Source organism: Tursiops truncatus, chromosome 3 (genome assembly GCF_011762595.2).
Source record: "Tursiops truncatus isolate mTurTru1 chromosome 3, mTurTru1.mat.Y, whole genome shotgun sequence".
NCBI classification, from domain to species: Eukaryota; Metazoa; Chordata; class Mammalia; order Artiodactyla; family Delphinidae; genus Tursiops; species Tursiops truncatus.
In genome coordinates, this window is record NC_047036.1 from 41,365,495 (window position 1) to 41,385,117 (window position 19,623).

At 39.6% G+C, this 19,623-nt stretch overlaps 1 protein-coding gene across 9 annotated transcripts in view; it reads right to left on the bottom strand.

Moving 5' to 3' along the window:
* Positions 1-19,623, bottom strand: part of ARL15 (ARF like GTPase 15) — a 409,746-nt gene that overhangs the window by 331,456 nt on the left and 58,667 nt on the right. For 6 of the 9 annotated variants that reach the window (XR_012330672.1, XM_073802108.1, XM_073802107.1 and 3 more), the window contains exon 3: positions 16,085-16,177. The exons of the other annotated variants lie outside the window; for them this stretch is intronic. Coding sequence is in view for 5 of the 6 variants with exons in the window: in XM_073802108.1 (XP_073658209.1) it covers positions 16,085-16,177 (93 nt within the window). In the remaining variant the exon portion in view is untranslated. The remainder of the gene's footprint in view (positions 1-16,084; positions 16,178-19,623) is intronic. 9 annotated transcript variants of the gene reach the window in all.

Sequence of the window (19,623 nt, forward strand, 5' to 3'; positions counted from 1 at the left end):
TTTTAAATGAATTGGTAAATAAATATCTTCAGAGCATCTGTTTCATTTGCTAATCTGTTAAATATTGAGAGTTATAACCCACATAAACAAAACTCTTTAGGGGCCTTAATAATTTTTAGTAGTGTAAAGAGGTCCCGAGACCAAAAAGTTTGAGAACAACTGTATTGCCCTATTTGACTCTGGCTGGTCTTTCAATGCCACATCAGGTCCTATATGGTCCATGAAGCTTCCCTACCCCACGGTGCTTCCTCTGGTGCCCTACTACTATAGCGTTCACTGTCAAGGCCACTATTTGAATAGCTGTACAGTTGTTTCATATTCAGGAGTCAGATTTTTACATGATAGTTGTCTACCATCCATGTTTAAGAATTTTGGGGAATTTGTTTTCTGATAGTTGTTAACACAGCTCCATGAAACTGAGAACACAATTATAGTAGACAAACTTCTTTATTCAAAAAAGAGTAAAATACACCCCCTAGTGGACATGTAAGCTCATAGAATACAAAAGAAGTTTATTTGGAAGAGTTCTGGCCTCATTCCAGGAAATTCAGATAATAAAATAGTACTATATGAGCATAGGAAAAGTATTAACTTTAATTTTTTGAGGACATGTTTTAAAAAGAACTAAGAAAATGTGAAACCAGATCTGGTTCAGACTTAATAACTAAATGCAAATGTGAATCTGAGGTCACATTGCTACATGCTTAGTAAAAAACAACCTTCCTTCTTAAATTCTTATGAGTCGATTATACATTATACATATACAAAATAATCTGTTTAAATTATGTATTATTTATTAAGTAATAATAACTTTAATAAGCAGAAAGAGAAAAATAAATACCGTATGCTGACACATATATATAGAATCTAAAAAAAAAAAAAAAAAGGTGGTTCTGATGAACCTAGGGGTAAGACAGGAATAAAGACAGACAAAGATGTAGAGAACGGACTTGAGGACATGGGGAGGGGGAAGGGTAAGCTGGGACAAAGTGAGAGAGTGGCATGGACATATATACACTACCAAACGTAAGATAGCTAGCTAGTGGGAAGCAGCTGCATAGCACAGGGAGATCAGCTCAGTGCTGTGTGACCACCTAGAGGGGTGGGGTAGGGAGGGTGGGAGGGAATATGGGGATATATGTATACATATAGCTGATTCACTTTATTATACAGCAGAAACTAACACAACATGGTAAAGCAATTATATTCCAAAAAAGATGTTAAAAAAAAACAAACTACCACATGACACAGCAATCCATTTTTGGGTATATATCGGAAAAAAACAAAAACACTAATTTGAAAAGATATATGCACCCCCCCCAAAATAACTTTAAATATTTAGAAACATTTAACATTGATGGATAAAGCTGGGACTATTATTATTAGTTCAATCTCCAGATATTAAAACTGCTCTCAACTCACAACCTCGGCGTTCCAATGACCTGCCAAAAATCTGAAATGGGGTCTTTGAAGGATGAGAACAAATACGTGAGGTATATCTTTATTTAACTTTGTATGTTAATGTTAAAAGTATTTAATTCTTTGCATCTTTTTCTGAAAACAAGAGTGAAAATATGCACAACCTTATACTTTATACAGTTAAAAATAATGTAATGAAATGGAACGATGTCCGAAATATATAATTAAGTTTAAAAACTGAAGTTACAGAATGGGTGGTATGCTCGAACTTATGTTCTTAAAAACGTACACACATGCACGCATGTTTGAGCACAGATATATGTTAATAGTTTGCTAAACTACTTCTGAACAGATATATGCATTAATGGAAAAAGTAATGGAGGAGCTTTTTACTATACTTCTATACTGCTTAAATGTTATGAGCATTTTTTAATTCAAAATAATCAAATAGGGAACTTTTAGTAAGGTACAAAGATTAACAATTAATTCAAAGCATCTCATGGAATGGAAATAACTAGTTATGTCATCAACTAGGGTATTAGAAGGTTTAAGTCATAATGAGAAAGTTGATCTCACTGTTTTTTAAATCATGAGACCAGTATTGGGAAAAGGGTTTTTTTTGTTTTTTTTTTTTAATGCCTTTATCAATAAAACACATGATGTCTGATTCCTTGGATGATGACAAGCTGTGGTGGTATAAATAATCCTCTCTGCCACTTTTCAAAACTCTGGCAAGGATAGTTATTCCTTTGCAACTGATATTATCTGACCAGATGATCATGATGTTCCTTTTTTAAGTCTCAAATTCTATCACCCATGAAGTGCTGAGATACCATCACGGCCATGAAATCATTTCCTAGCTTTTGAGTTTTTATAGACCTAGCCTCACCATAGCAGCCTGGTGAACACAGTCCTTTAAGTGAGTAATTCATTGGCATCATTAATCTCAACTGACATTAGTAGGGTTGATTGAAAACAACAACAACAAAAAATCAGTGGTATTACCAAACCACCACCACTAAGGAGTATATATACTCTTCCGATTACAATTTGAGCATCAGGTACAAAAAGACAAATGATGTATTTGCTCCAACAGCTTTTTTTATCTGAACACACAATATCTCCAAGCCAGCAACTTGGAGAAGACCGGCCAAGAATAAATTTCTGTTGTCATCACTTATATGAAATGCTACTGAGCCGTTATAATATGCCAGTGTTCCACTCTGTAATCATGTATTGCCCACTGGATATATCCATTTAAACAAAACCACTCTTTTCTTCAAACTAATTAAAACTCTCTAATCTCTTATTTTGTAAACCTACTCCAATTATTATTTATGTTGAAACATCTGTCTCATTTCACTAAAATCCTCTGCCTGTGCTCAAAGAAGTACAACTTCCTATTAGTCAACTAAATTGCCTCCAACACATTTAAATGTTGTGGTTTTCTGAGCACAGGTAGAGCAAGTTTAAAAAACAGTGAGGCTAAGAGTGGTCAGTATGTGAACCAGGATTCAATAGTCAATCGTGTCCAAATTGTGTATTCAAGTTACAGGGGGAACTGCTCGTGTATAAGGCTCCCTTACCATTGGCCTGGGTCACGATGATACAAGGTAAAAACAGGCTTAAAAATGTGCTCTACAAGAAAATGACCAAAAGGACCCAAAAAGTAGTAAAAAGGGCAAGGGAATGTGTGTGAGAAGACACATAATACGCCATCAGAACTAAAACTAAGGGTAGAGGATCAACCAAAGGACTCTGGGGGATTGACACAAATTAATTACCTTTCAAGAGTGGTATTTGTGAGAAGTACAGGGGATTACAGCACTGCCCACCCTGCCCGTCATACAAATGCAGTAAAAGTGTGGCAGTCTCCTCCATTTGAAGCCCTTTTCTAATAACCGAAGAGCAATAGCTTTCTGTTGAAATACTAAGACTGGAGTCAAAAGAGCAGGGCCATCACTAACCAGTTTTCTCTGAAAGCATTTAAGACTACTCAGACATGCACAGGAGACACCTCTATCCTGGTTAAGTGAGATCCTTTATTATGACAAGAAGCATCTAGCATTTTTCGAGAGCAGAGGCAGGCAAGTTATACTTCACCTTACTTTCAGATATTCCCCGAGCTGAAAAGCGCCCCACCAGAGCACGTTGAACCCTAGAATCTTCCTTACTAAAAAAATTTAACTGGCCACATGGTCACTTAACTGGAGAACGCAGCTTCCAGTCTCCCTTGCAGCCAAATGTGGTCACATGGCGTCAATGGAATGGAATGGAAGTGGAAGTGATGTGTGCAACTTCCAGGACACTTGCATAATTAAAAGGAAATTCATTGTTTGCCTCCTTTCCCACTCTTCCTACTCTCCTTATCAGTAGAGAAGTATCCTACAATATTAGAACAGCATACATTTATCAGAACTCAACCAGTGTGCCAATGACATATGATTCAACACGTGGATCAATATAAACAGAAAAACAAGGGGTGAAAACACATCTTAGTATATATGCAAACTGATTACGAAGCAGAAGCATTTGATATAAATTAGTATTGTCAATTTAGAATAGCATGACAGAATTATTAATAAGGTTTCTTTGAATACACAGAACTTTAAATAATACAACTCTCAAAAATAAAAATTCATCACAAATACTACAATTGGAAACCCGGCACACCAAATGTAAACTGTTTTTAAGACTGTTGCCATCTGAGGGTACCACGTTAGCTGATTAAGAGAAACGGAGGTGATCTTTTGCAGGATTTGTCTTGAATGTGCCAAGTCTTCAAAAGTACTTTTTTTTTTTTTTTCCGGTACGCGGGCCTCTCACTGTTGTGGCCTCTCCCGTTGCGGAGCACAGGTTCCGGACACGCAGGCTCAGTGGCCATGGCTCACGGGCCCAGCCGCTCTGCAGCACGTGGGATCTTCCCGGACCGGGGCACAAACCCATGTCCCCTGCATTGGCAGGCGGACTCTCAACCACTGCACCACCAGGGAAGCCCAAAAGTGCATGTTTAATATAAATTTTTTTTCCATCTATGGGAAACAAACAGTGGGAAACAGGTGGATAATTCAGCAAATGGGGCTGACTAACGGACTAACCATGAGGGAAAAAAGCAAAGTTGCCTCACAGCTTACTCTGAACTAAATTCCAACTGGATTCAAATTTTAAATGTAAAAAAGGAAACCACAAGAGTACCTAGAGGCGGAGGAGGAAGGGGAGGAGGGGGAGAGGATGTCACCTTTATATTCTTAGGGGTGTGGAAAAGCATTCAAGGATGAAAGGAAAGCATCTGGCCATTCTTTCCATATTACCAAATCCCAACACCCTTCCTGTCATTATGGTTACCTCACCTGTAAGGTTAACAAAATTGAAAACCAAAATGGGAATGCAAGAAGAGGGAGCAACCTGGTCACTGAATCTTTCATGGCCAAAAGTAAGCCCAGATTCGGGGGTGAGTGGCTCTTTTTGCCCCGGAAGCACTGCATGTGACTGCTTTCCCAGTGCCCAGCACTGACAACTCCAAAGTCCGAGCCTGAAATACTTTTAACCCCAACCCTGGCTCTAAAACAAACAACAACAAAACAAGCAAACTAAAACAAAACAATAACAAGAGTCAAGAACCCAGGAACTGTTAGAACACTGAGGAGGCTGACAGTAAACGTCCCCTTCCTGACTTCCTGACCAGCCTGCAACACAAGACAGAGGACTGAACTTAGGCTCAAAGGACGCTCCATTCTTCCCATGTTACCCAACTAGAGTCTTTTGCAGGAACGTGGGGCATGAGAATAAGCGGTTATCTCTAAAGTGATCTTAAGTTCATATTCTTCAGCAGTGCCAACTTAACAATTCGACCTTGACATAAAGCCAACTTCACAGACCAATCGTTATTTCAAAGAACAAGAAAAACCTTGAATAAATGCTAAATTTTAAAAAAAAGCTTTCCAGGGCTTCCCTGGTGGCGCAGTCATTAAGAATCCACCTGCCAATGCCGGGGACGGGGTTCGAGCCCTAGTCCGGGAAGATCCCACATGCCGCGGAGCAACCGGGCCCATGCGCCACAACTACTGAGCTTGCATGCTTAGAGCCCGTGCTCTGCAACAATAGAGGACACTGCAATGAGAAGCCCGCGCACCACAACGAAGAGTAGCCTCCGCTTGCTGCAACTGGAGAAAGCCCGCGCACAGTAACAAAGACACAACTCAGCCAAAAACAAATAAAAGAAAATAAATAAATTTATTTAAAAAAAAAAAAAGCTTTCCAAAAAGAAACACATCAGGTTGCTGTAATAAAGTAATCAACACATTTCAAGAGCCAAAAAGGTATTCTTTGAGATATGAAAGCTTAACCCAGAAGAGACTGACTATAACTGTCTGGGATTTGGGGCCAGATATTTACGACTGGCAAATGACAAAGATAAAATTAGCTAATTTAAAAATGTAAGTGTTACAGCTATCCAAGCTAATCCACAGCAGTAATTCCAAGGTAAAATACTGCGGTGCTAAGTTTTATAGATGGTGAACTAGGCCATCAATGATTCTTCTAACATGATGAAGGTAATAAGTGGCAGAATCAGGACTCAAATCAAGGTCTTCTAACCCCAAGATCAGAGGTGTTTTGCTCCATCCTATAGCACCTTCCCTGGTGGAAACAACATTTAGGTCAATCTGTAACATTTGAAGGAATCACTAGCACTAGTATTCCGTAAGAAACTGAATTAACTTGGGGGAGTGACAAAGGAAAAGGCTTTGATCCGTGCCATTTTTTTTTTCTGAGAATTTTTTTCATATACTATAATCTAGAAGCAACTAACTCTATTATCCAAGACATAAATGACATGTGCAAAGTACAGTTCAAACACCCCTTCTACAGTAAAATACTGGCATGTGTCTATTGAATATTTCTCTTCTACTCCCAATATTAGTGCAGATAAGGTGATATACTTAAGACTTATGTGGGTAAAGAATCACCTGGAAAAAAAATGCTCTCAAAGTCCTTGGTTTCTCTGGGGCATAGGGAGTCTGTGTCCCTGTAGCAGAGACTGTCAGGGGTTTCACCATATTTATTTTCCTCTCCTTCCTTAGTGAGAGAACTGTGTACGTGGCCCTGTGGGGAAAATGCTGTACTTTCCAGCCTTACTTGTGGTTAAGTATGACCGTAAGTTCTGAAGTATGGAAGTAAGCAAAACTAGGATGAAATCCTAGGATGTTTCCTTAAAGAAAGGGGGCAGACTATTCTTTGCCCTTCTTCTCACTGTCTGAAATGTGGGCATGATTGCTTAAGCTCAAGCAGCCATTTGGGACAATGAGGTATATGCCATGCTTTGTCAGATAAAGCAACAAAATAGAAAGAGGCTGGATTCTGAAAGATCAGAGGCCACCGTATTAGACTATTTACCTCCAAATTTGTTTACAGAAATAACTTTCTAGCTTATTTATGCTGCCGTACACTGGAGAATAGAACCTAATTCTAACTGATTGAGCCCCCATGATTTTTACTGCTTTGCAACATTTTCAAGCATCTCAATTATCTCAAAAGACGTCATTAAATTCTCATTTTTAATTTACTTTAAATCCAAATATATATATATTTACCAAAAGCACATATATGACCATGCCTATGTATAGAGTCGGAGACTCTGCTGCAAATTTAAATAGCATCAAAAAGCCCCACTCTGGGGTACATTAGGTATCCCTCAACCACACTCAAATGACCACCTATTTATATCCTTTCTACAACACCTAACACACTGCACTGTGTTTGCCAACACCACCCCTGCTCTCCCTGCCAACTAGACTAGAAGTTCTCTAGCTCACTAGAAATGCCTAGCAAAACGCCCAGCACAGTGCAGACGCTCAGAAAATGTTTGTGGACTGACTGAACAAGTCAAAAACGGGCTTTAACAATGGGATTCCCTGTTATAATTGGAAATCCTCTCAAGGTACTGGTTAGACGTGGTATTGAGTTGTGAATTTATCCCGTGGTTTCCAACCTGGGCAATGTTTAAAAATGGCAAATCTCTGGATCCCGCCCGACCCAGGATCACTGAATCAGAACCACCTGGGTTGGATTCTAGGCACTTGCAGTGTATACAAACTAGACCTACGCTGCTTATACAACAACTCACTTTCAAGGAAGGAAGGGAAGGACATAGTAGAGTAACTTGAAAATCCTGTTTTGATGTTAGCATATGAAATAGAGGGAAATGCCTCTCTCTGGAGTTAGAGTGAAAAAGTGCCTATTGCCTTTTATCATTTTACCTTCTACTTCCTCTAGGGTTCACTTTCCTGCCCCTATAAAATGCTACTGCCATTCTGTGAACTCCTTTGAAATAGTTCAAACCATGAAGACAACGTTGCTAACATTCATTTTCTCTAACTCAGTATTTTTCCTTAAAATTCAAAATGTCGTCAATTATTAGTTACCACTCTCCAAACCCCACACTTACAAATAATAAATGCCAGCATTTAGGTACATTTTAAATAAGTACTTTCCAAATTTTATTTTACACACCTAACTAAAATCGGTTTCTTCAGTGTTGTCTACAGTCATTAACATTTTATTGACTTCGTATGGACTTAGAAAGCTTTTACGGGCCTTTTTTCTCCACCGCAAGCTATCTGGGGTAGCATTTTAAAGCTCTTCTAGGAAGTTAGTGTTTCTCTTAAAGTACTCACCTCTGATAGAAAACCCAACACTTACTATAATAAGAACTACCAATCTAAACAGCTAGATGTTGGCCTTTTGCAACAAGCCTTCTTCTTTTCAGGTCAGCAATACTAGTTAAATGCCATCCAGTCCCATCAGTAATCCGATAATAAATATTCAGTCACATTAACAAAGTCTTCAAACTTCTGAATTACTGGTGATACTTAATATTACATAATGATGTTCAAAGTTCTAACCCTTGATTAATCTATTAAAAATAAGCCTGCGGGCTTCCCTGGTGGCGCAGTGGTTGAGAGTCCGCCTGCCGATGCAGGGGACAGGGGTTCCTGCCCTGGTCCGGGAGGATCCCACATGCCGCGGAGTGGCTGGGCCATCAGCGCTGAGCCTGCGCGTCCGGAGCCTGTGCTCCGCAACGCGAGAGGCCATGACAGTGAGAGGCCCGCGTAACGCAAAAAAATAAATAAATAAATAAAATAAATAAATAAAAATAAGCCTTCAAAACCGACAGTCACCATGCCTGGCCATCTAAATACAATTCGCCCAATGGTTGTGTTAGTAAAAATATCATCCTACATTATTATTCAGAATCATAAGGAAATGAACCACTGTAGATATTTAAATATTCCTTCTAAATGTGCTATACTTGGCTTTTTTGTCTTATTTCCTCATTTATAGAGATAATTATACTTACCTCACGGGTTGGGTTTTTCCCTACAATCACATGATTTTTAATATGCTTCTCAAATAATAATCAATAAATGGCAGGATAATAGTATTATTATATAATTTGCTGCCTTCTTTTTGTAATGACTCAAATGTATTAGTTTGGGTCATCTTAAAATAACTAATTATTTAACTTTATGTTAAATCAGATTTCTTATGTAATACTGGAGTGTGTAGACAAGCTACACTGCAAGCACCAAGGTTAAGAAAATGTGAACACACCTTGAAACTGGAAAAAACCTTACTAAATTTTCTCCTTAGAAGATTGAATTAGTCATCAGAATCTCCTGCATCTCAGGACCAGATGGCTTCACTGGTGAATTTTACTAAACATTTAAAGAAGAACACCAATCCTTCTGAAACTCATTCCAAAGAAAATCAGAGAAGGGAATACTCCCAAACTCATTTTATAAGACCAGTATTATCTGGATACCAAAACACAGAAAAGGACACTACTAGAAAATAAAACTGTAGGTCAATATCCCTGATGAATATAGGGATAGTGCAAAAATTCTCAATAAAATACTAGCAAACCAAATTCAGCAGCATATGAAAACAATCACTCATCATGATCAACTGGGATTTACCCCTGGGACGCAAAGATGGTTCAACAAACAAAATCAATGTGATATGTCACATTAACAGAACAAAAATCATATCATCATCTCAATAGATAAAGAAAAAAGCATTCGACAAAATTCAACATCCATTCATAATAAAAACTCTTAAATTAGCCATAGAAGGAACACATCTCAACATAATGAAGGTCATATGACAAGTCCACAGCTAACATCATACTCAATGGTGAAAGGTTGGAAGCTTTTCCTCTAAGATCAAGACAAAGATTCCCAGTCTCACCACTCCTAGTCAACATAGTACTAAAGTCCTAGCTAGAGCAAGCAAGCAAGAAAGGAAAAAAAAAAAAGATATCAGACTTAGAGAGGAAAAAAGTATAATCTATTTGTAGGTGACATGATTTTAATATATAGAAAATCCTAAAGACTCAACCAAAAAAACTGTTAGATGTAATCAATGAATCAGTTAAATTGCACGGTACAAAATTAACCTACAAAAAATCAGTAGCATTTCTCTCCACCTACAATGAATTTTCTGAAAAAGAAATAAATTGATCCCATTTACGATAACATCAAAAACAATAAAAAACTTACCCATAAATTTAACAAAGGAGGTGAAAGATCTCTTCTGAAAATAAGACCTTGATGAAAGGAACTGAAGACACAAATAAACAGAAAGGGTGTTATTTGGGTGGTCCACCATTTCTTAAAACCCGACGGGCCCAGAGTCACACATACGTTCCTCAAAGATCATTTTCTAGTCCCCACTTATCATATTTCTCATTCTGTCAGTCCTATCATCAATCTCCATGGGAAAAACTTCTCCAAGGTTCAGGCTCAGGGCGAACATGAGGAGAACTGTCTCTGCACGGCAGCTGGGTCTGCTTCCTCCTGCCTGTTTTGCTGCGACATGCGCTCCTCTTTCATTTGAAACAGCCACACTCACCTCATTGGGCTGCAGTCCCTGCAGGCAGGTGGAGGGGTGTGCCAGGCCGCAATGCCCCCACCTGAAGCCCCTCGAGGTTTCAAAGCACAGGGGCAGAGCTCAAGGTCAGAGATAGGTGGGTGCCTTCCTCCTCCTGACGCCGCTACCACATCAGCACAGAGCCACATGTAATCAGGCATGCAGAGGACAACGCCAACATCCTCTAAACCTTCCTGAGAGCCTGGTTGGCCACCAGTTCCCATCCCCATCCCGCTTTGAGCATTTCTCAGATTCTCCCTTGCTTCTCTATTTTGCACAGACCCTCCTCCAGTCATGCTCAGACAACAGCACTCAACTCACCTCTGTCCTACGGGTCTCATCCTTCCTTTCCGACCTTTTGACCAACTGATTTGCTGAGTTTCATACTATGATAAAATATGCTTCTAGATTTCCAAACTTTGAAAATAATTCAAGGAGTTTTTACTGTTACTGATTTGCTATCAAAGGCTTCTTTGACCTTCTAAAGGAATTCATTATTTGGCTCCTTCAGTCAATCCATGAACCAGGCTTTAGTCCTGTTGTCACAAAAACTAGAATTGGGTTTGAGTGCCAACACCTGCATTAACGAGTCCTATCCCTTGAACAAGTCACACAGCCTTTCAATGAGTTGGTGTCCTCATCTACAAACTGAAGCTGTTAGGCTAGAAATAACATTTGCCAGAGAAATGACTGATACCTTCCAGTTCTAAAATTCTATGAGTCTAAGTACTTACTGAACCCAGACTCTGTATTAAGATGGCAGAATGGGGGAGGATACAAAAAAGTTGATCTCAATGAACACACAATCTGAGAAAATACTGTATCGACTTCTAAATTACATGTTAAATCCAGAAGGATTAAAGGGCTAGATGGTAAAATAACAATAATAATAGTAATGATGACTTTTTTTGTGTGGTACTTGGGCCTCTCACTGTTGTGGCCTCTCCCGCCGCGGAGCACAGGCTCTGGACACACAGGCTCAGCGGCCATGGTTCACGGGCCCAGCCGCTCCGCAGCATGTGGGATCTTCCCGGACCGGGTCACGAACCCGCGTCCCCTGCATCGGCAGGCGGACTCTCAACCACTGCGCCACCAGGGAAGCCCTAATGATGACTTTTTGAGGAATATATATGGAAATATTTTTAAAATCCTGCATTGGGAAACATCTTCTATACCCTTCTTCTGGCAATAGTGCCTTGATTTATCAAGGAGAACCACTTCCCCACACACAGTCTATATAGTTTGGGTGGAGCTGAGCCCACCTCCAGCTCCACAGTTACAGGCTTGGCCAATCACAGCCTCACATCCTCCTGGCCATGGGTCTGGTTCATGGAGGGACACATAACCTCAGCAGGACAATGAGAGGAAATAAGAGTCTGGAATAGGATGACTTTTGTTGGAATTATTAGAAACAAGCGTTTTCTTGGAAAGGGCTGCTCCCTGTATAGCTTCTGGCAGCCATCTTGCCACCAGGAGGGGAGGTCCTGCCTGAAGATGAAGCCAACACAGAGTAAAGCAGAGCTGAAAAGGGGGGTATGCAAGTCACCTCTGACAAGCTTGCTTGTGGCTCTGAATCCAGATAGCCTGAATCCAGTTACCCTTTTTTCCTAGGCCAGCTTGAAGTTTCTGGCCGCAACCAAGAATTATAATACACTCCCCTCAGAGCTTTCCAATGAAAGTAAGACTATAACCGTCCCAAGGGTGGAAAAATCTATTTGCCCATACCTTTTCAATATATTTAGTATATAAATAAGCCCTGGATCCGAATCTCTAGAGGCACACAACCTTACAAACTTAAAAGCGAGTGCCCTTCACAGTACGAAAAAATATCCTCTTGCAAACATGGCAGCAAAGAAATGTTTAATCATTTAGCTATTTTAAGAGCATGTTTCCAAGTATTAACGATAGTAGAATATTATTACCTGCTTAGGGATAGTTTCAGAAATATTAAATAGGTGGCAGGCCATTACAGACTGTATGACAACTCATTTCTGTAAAACTATGATGAGTATCATTAAATGGTCCTGGTAGTATCTTTTGAGAAAATGTGCATCACAGAACTTCTGAAAATGTGCCACTAAACCTAGATTTAGACTGTCATGAATACACGTAATCTTGGACAACTCAATTGTTATCTGTAATAAACATAAATAAAGCCTATGCAAGCTGACAACCTGAAATTATCCACCCTCTTGTTCTTCTCTTAAACAGAGACTGTTTTGTAATTAAATCTTTGCTAGTCTAGGCAGCAGCTGAGATTCATAAAAAACAGGGACTATTGAAAAGGCCTGACAATCAATGTGTAGTATAAACAGAAAAACACAGACGTGGTAACTGAGAGTGAAGGGCCTGAGCTTTCTGATAATACTAAAATTCCAGGGGTCACTGGACTACAGCCCCTGGGCCAAATCTGGTCTGCTGTCTTTGTTGATAATGTTTCACTGGACTACACAGAGCCATGCCCATTTGTTTGGTTTTGCCTTGGCTGCTTGCACGGTACAATAGCAGAGTTGAATGACTGCAAGAGACCAGAGAGCCTACAAAAACTAAAATAATTACTATCTGGCCCATTATAGAAAAACTTGAGGTCCTCTGCTCTATGGTCTAAGTCTTTATTGATCATTTACCATCCTCTAGACTATGGGAATAGAGTGGGTGGGCCACTATGGTAACAGAAAGATATATGAAAATAAGAGACAGCCTCTATCAGCAGGCAAGAACTTAAATGAGGATATAATACACATCAGAGACCATGGCAGGTGGGAAATAACTTCCCAAATCTCATTAGGACTAGGGGAAGGTTCCAAACTCAAATGCTTGCAGAGACAGACAATGAGGGGCACAAAGAAATGGTAATTGATGACCATGTGATGCACCTGAAGGTCTGAGTTCCATCCAAAGGGGGCAGCAGTCACTCACGAATGGGGACCCAACTTTATCAGCCTTCCCATTCTCTAGTTTTCCAAAAGAAGCCAGAAGCTGAAATTTGGAAAATTTGTGGAATTTTCCAAATGTGGAAATCTTTATCTTAAATGTTGACAACAAATTTTAAGAAACTGTAAACAGTATGTAGGCCAAGCAAAATACATTAGAGGACAGTGGGCCACATGTTTGACACAGGCTAAGAACTGACAGTGTGCGAAGTAAGGATGGACAAATGTGGGCCAGAATTTGACCAATGGTCAAAAAGCAGATAGCTGAGAAGTTAGGCCCAAATCTCTCACTCTTAGATCTTGGACAAGCCATCTTCCCTCTCTAGGCCTTAGTTTCCACAAAATGACAACAGAATTAAATGACTGGAAGTTCCCTTTAGCAATACACATTTATTCTTCTATAAGGATTTCCTAAAATATTATCCTTATAAGGGAAAAACTCTAGATTTCACCCATCTAATAATTTACAGAAGATTTTACAAAACAAAAACACCACCTACTTGTACTGTGAATGTTAGGGAAACAAGACCAGGCTGCATAAAAATAACTGACAAATTAACGTACTTCATGGTCCTGTGTCACAAGTAGTTTCATAAATTTTTATCAACTTTCTCATGTCAAATATCATTAGAGCAAGGCACACCCAAACTCAACATCACAACCACCCAGAAAGAAAGGGTCTTTATCTGTAAGGAAGTGTGAAACAGAACCATTGAACAAAATAAATGTATTTTAATACCACTCCCTAAAACATGGGAAAGAATTCTCTCCTGCCTACACCTAAGAGTTTTTTTTTTTAAAGTTGGGATCACAAAATCAAACACAATAAAGGTCAATCTAAGAAATAATCTAGACTAGCAGCAATACCATCACTTCCTGTTATAAAAAGAGTAATGGGCTTTTGAATCAGAGATGGAATTTGATAGAAAACCCCTCCTATCAGGCTCTGGAAACTGAGTTCAGGGCGAACATTATCTGCCTCCGCCCAGCCCTGTCCCTCCCCATCATTTTCCTCTGTTCATGATTTCTCTAATTCCACACATCATTTCAACAAAGAAAAAGGCAACCATAAAAATGTCATCAGAAGGTGAACCATCACAATTAAAAATTATAGCACTGCTGGTGCTTTTAGTATTTTTACAATTTAAAATTTTGAAATGAAAAATGTAATTTCAGTAAATGCTATTATCAATCTCAATATTAACCTTCAATGCATTCTACTTCGAAAATGAATAAGGAAAATGCTCTAATGAGTCCATATAAATTTTCTTTATGGACCCAGATTTAATTTGGGAGTAGCGGAATTTCCTTCTGCCTACATGTTATTATGTTTGAGGCTGCCTTTCATTAACTTCAATATTCCCTTCTGCTATCCTTCTATAAATATACCTTTCAGAGAGTGTCCTATCCCTTTACTCAGTCTCTCTCAAATAAACGCTAAAAGAAATCTTTAAGCATGTTATATGATATTCAAAAGAAATGAGTAATTCAGGATGCATAACAAGCAGTCACTAAATCTGAAGAGAAATTATGTAAAAGAACTCTCTGGAATAGTACGTGCTCAAAGAAATAGTCATATCTCTCTTGCCTTTTTGAAATTAGGAAAAAAATTAAATGACAAAAAATTTAATTCTTTCTTCGGATTAAATGAGCAAAGAAACTTTTTAAAATAAACAAAATCCTAAATTTTAAAATCTTTTCAAAGAGATAAGGTGATGTAGTGACAAAAGAACGGAACACAAGCCAGATGATCTGGGCTTAGGTGCTGAAGCAACTGACTGGCTATGCTGTATGTTCTAAGGAGCCTCCTGGGTCCTGAGCAGACACCCTGTGAAAAGAGGCTCTGGGGCTTCCCTGGTGGCGCAGTGGTTGAGAGTCCGCCTGTCGATGCAGGGGACACGGGTTCGTGCCCCGGTCCGGGAGGATCCCACATGCCAAGGAGCGGCTGGGCCCGTGAGCCATGGCCGCTGAGCCTGCGCCTCCGTAGCCTGTGCTCAGCAACGGGAGAGGCCACAGCAGTGAGAGGCCCGCGTACCACAAAAAAAAAAAAAAAGAGGCTCTGATTTCTGAAGTCCTTCCATGACTGTTCTATTAATTCTACAATGAGACTCTTTCTGGTAATATTGTATCAATTCATGTGGAATGTAAACTAGGTCAAAAGGATTGTCAGCACAGCACTCCCTCCTCAGCTCTTCATTTTAATGTCCCCCCTGGGGGAAGGGTAATTGAGAGATTTCTGAGCCTTAATCCCTTAAATCATAACAATGTCCCAGAAACAACAGGCATGTCCTAGAAAGTTTAGGGGTTCTTTAAGGGGCCATTTCCTGAGCCAAGTTTTCTTCTTTTACACTCATTCAGAGTTAACAGGTGTACAAGATCTACACTCACTGTTTTGAAACTAATAAAATGGCCTTCACTTACTCCTGTTCTCTTTCTCTGTCAAATTAAAATAGTTCTCTCCAGATAGACTCCACAAACCCTTCTGCTTCCCCTTATTGTTTGTTTGTTTTCTCTAATCTGAAACTGGCTTCTTAAAGATCGTTATGATCTGCAAATCCTCAAAATCAAAGGTCTTTTCCTCAATCTTAATTTTCTTGGATTTTCTGATACATCTGACTCCGATCACTCATTCATATATCAAACAAATTTTTCCTGAGTGCGAACAAGGCAGATGCCACACTAGGTGGGCACTGCTTATACATGCTGCGTGAGATGTGAAACCAACCCTCCAGATCTCACAACCCAGAGACAGGTATAAATAGACAGTTATCCAAAAATTTCTAGAGAGATCAGTAGACACCCACCTTGAATTTCCTTGAAATTCTAGAAATCACGGGGCTGGCCAATAAGATATAAGTTCCCAGAGGCTGAATGGATGTTGAACAAAGTAACCCAGCCTGTTTTAAGAGTCACAAGTTAATAGTTAATAATGATATCATTCAACCAATTACCTAATTCTAAAACCTCAGCCTTTGCCTGCCATATCCAATTAGAAATAGTATCCAGCCTGTTCTTTCAATCCTGCCTCCCCTCCCCCAAAATCATTACTGGTCCCAGAATCTCCCCTTGGCCAACGTTCTTCTCATCTACACACTCCCTCCAGTGAGCTCATCCACTTCCAACATTTAACCATGGCCTCTCAGCTGCCACTCCCAGATCTGCTGTAGCCCCAACCTCTCCTCCAAGCTTCAGACTCCAGAGCAAACCGTCTGATGCACACACCCACATAGACATCGCATGGATGCCTCAAACTCAACACGTCCAAACTAACCTCCCCAACCTCCTCCTCTAAACAAACAAAGCTGGTGACTTTTATATGTTTTTTGAATCTGCCCCCTTTTCTCTATCCCTGCTACCATTGCCAAGGAGGTAACTTTTCTCTCATCCAAAATGTTGTCCCCCAGTTCAGGCACTCATCACCTCCCACGTGGCAACTGTTTTCTCAGTGAACTCCTGGCTTCTGTCTTCTTGCCATCCCTATCACTTATACATGCCTGCACACTATGGCCTGAAGAATCTTCCTCAACTATCAGACGCCCCATTGAATACAGCCTAACGCTCAAATTCTTTTGCCTGAATCCTTGGATTCAGAGTGACCACAAAGTCCTTTGGGTACTAAAACCAATATATCAGGGACCATGTGAATAACTCCCAGCCATCTTCATGGAAGAAGATATTTAGATGACATGGGAAAAATTAAACTTTGCAGATAATGGAGGTATTCACATAGAAAACTCTGTGGTCAATCTGTCCCTATCAGATTTCTGCAATCATATCTCCCACACCCCTGTCCGACACACGCCCACCAGAACAATCAAGCTGGCTTCCTCCCTAATACATATCTTTGGCCTGCCTGCCCTTTTTTTGGCTCATCCTGGTGCTTTCTCCTAATCACATGATTCTAATTAATAACCTTCCAGCCCCAGCTCTCTCCCTGGGTAATATCTTCGTGGACCCGTCTAGTCTAGACATCTCACATTTGTCTAAACAGCCACAGCATTCCCCTTTTATACTAATTCTCATTTGGCAATGTATTATGTACTATCTATTCTACTACTATTTAAATTCTGTGATAATTAAACTATGATAATATTTCCCTGTCTGTATTCATCTTGTCCAACAAGGTCACAAGGTCTTTGGAGCCAGGGAGCGTGTCTTAAATACTCTTTTGGCATCTGCTATCAAGCCTAGGCTTATATACAGAAAATGTCGGATACAAGCTAGTCAACAGCTGAAAAAAAAAAACAATACTGAGCCCTAAAACAATCTCTTATACTCTCAGGTTACTCATATCATCCTAAAATAAATTATCAGAGTTAAAATAGAGGTCTTCCTATCATCTACTAGTATCGAACTCTGGTCCTTCTTTGAAGCTAGGGAAAAGCTGTGTGTCTGAAAAGAAGAGGATGATCCCTGAAAGAAAGCTTTTCAGTAATACTGGTCTCATAAATGTAATTCAAGCAAGTTACACCCGGTTTAGATTATAACCGAATTACCTAAGTATTTAAACATGTATCCTCTGTCCTTTTAAATCATGCATTTTCAGTGGGGTAATACTGCCCCCCAAAGGGGTGCAAGAGATTCTTGGGGAGGGGGGCAGCAAAAAAATCTTGCTCTTTTGACCTACAAAGCAAAGATATACATACAGCACATAAACTCATATACAATATCTGTGGTATTAAGGAAAAAAAGTATACAAAGGCTCTTGAGGAGGGGGAAAATAATGAAGAAAAGGTTGAGAGATGCTGTTTCAAACCAAATAGACTGTCTGCTCTGCTAACTTTGCTAAAATTTTATAGTTCTTCAACAGCATTCAAAGACCATACAAAGGAACAAAATCTAGAAGACAAATAATTTAGATGAGAAGTATTTTTGTGTTTTCATGGTCTCAAAAATTTCTTTTGTATTTTGTTAAATGTTCATTTTTCCCCCTGCTAAAGGGAGGGTATCACTGGGTAGACATAAAGGTGAAAAGAGTTTCCTATTAAAAGTGACTTGGAAATTAAGGAATTAAAGGTTTGTTTTTTAAGAAAAATGCTTTTTAAAATACATTATCAAATATGTGTGAGAAAGTAGCTAGGGCTGAATTAAGATTGAATAGTTATTTATATCTGTTTCCTGTTTAGCCTTTTGACAAAGTTCAGCCCTGTATTTTATAGCTAGCCCTGGAAAAGATTTCCCAGAATAACCCTGATGTGGGGTCTGCTGGTAGGGAGGACCCCAGAACTACATCCTGCAATTCACACCCTATGAACACACAGTCTGCTAAACTCAAAAACTTCAAAACAAAAACCAAAACGTCACTGTCCCATTTCCTCTGCCAAACCGTGCTTTGAAACTCCAAAACACAAAGAAGGAGAGGAAAGGAAAAAAAAAAAAAAAAACTAAACATGTTTAGAAACAAAGGCAGGTTGTGAGAAACATTAATATTCCTTCCTTATTTTTTTTTAATTAAGCCATAAATTCCTCTGCACGATCTGAAAAATGGACTACTTGAGACTATGCGAGAAATAATTATCACAGTCGTAGCATATTTGGGGTGTGAATGTAACATTTTTACCCAATATCAACATATGATTCAAATGTTTGTCAGGTTGGGCAGTCAGGAAAATGAAGATCTCAAATCAGAGACAAAACAAAGTAAAATGAAATAGAAGGAAAACCTAACAATAGCAGAACTGCCATAATTGGGGCATGAGAGTTTGTGAGTATGAAAGAGAAAAGATGATGGGGCTTTACAGGATAGAAGACAAGACTCCTGGCTTTGGAAGTGGGCCCCTGAAGCACCTGGGCACATTTGGCAAAAAAGATGGGAACAAGAAAGGGAACACAGAGCTGATGGTAAGGAAGTAATTTACCCCTATGGTTACACCATCAAAAATGGAGGTTCTCTAGGAACCCTACAGAAAAGATGGTTTAAGATCCATCTCTACATTGCCAACCTCAACGGCCTGAAAATTTTCACCCATTTTCTTACTGGATGTTCTGCATCTGCACACTGAAGACTACTCACTGTTTCTAAAACAAATCTGTTTCTCCCAAGTTGTTATTCTCTTCCATCTCCTATTTCATTGGCCAATCCTTCCCCATCTCCTTGATGATCTCCTCCTCCCCAGCCATTACTGGTCCTGAGGTCTTCTCTGAGGCTCTTCTCATCTACACACTCCCTCTACCGACCTCTTCCACCTCCTACATTTAAAAATGACCTTTAAGCTCCCACTCCCAAATCTCTTGATCTAGCCCTGACCTCTTCCCCAGGCTTCCAATTCTCCCTGCAAATTGTCCACTGTACACATCTACATGGACGTTCCATAGACGCCTCAAAATCAACATGTCCACAACT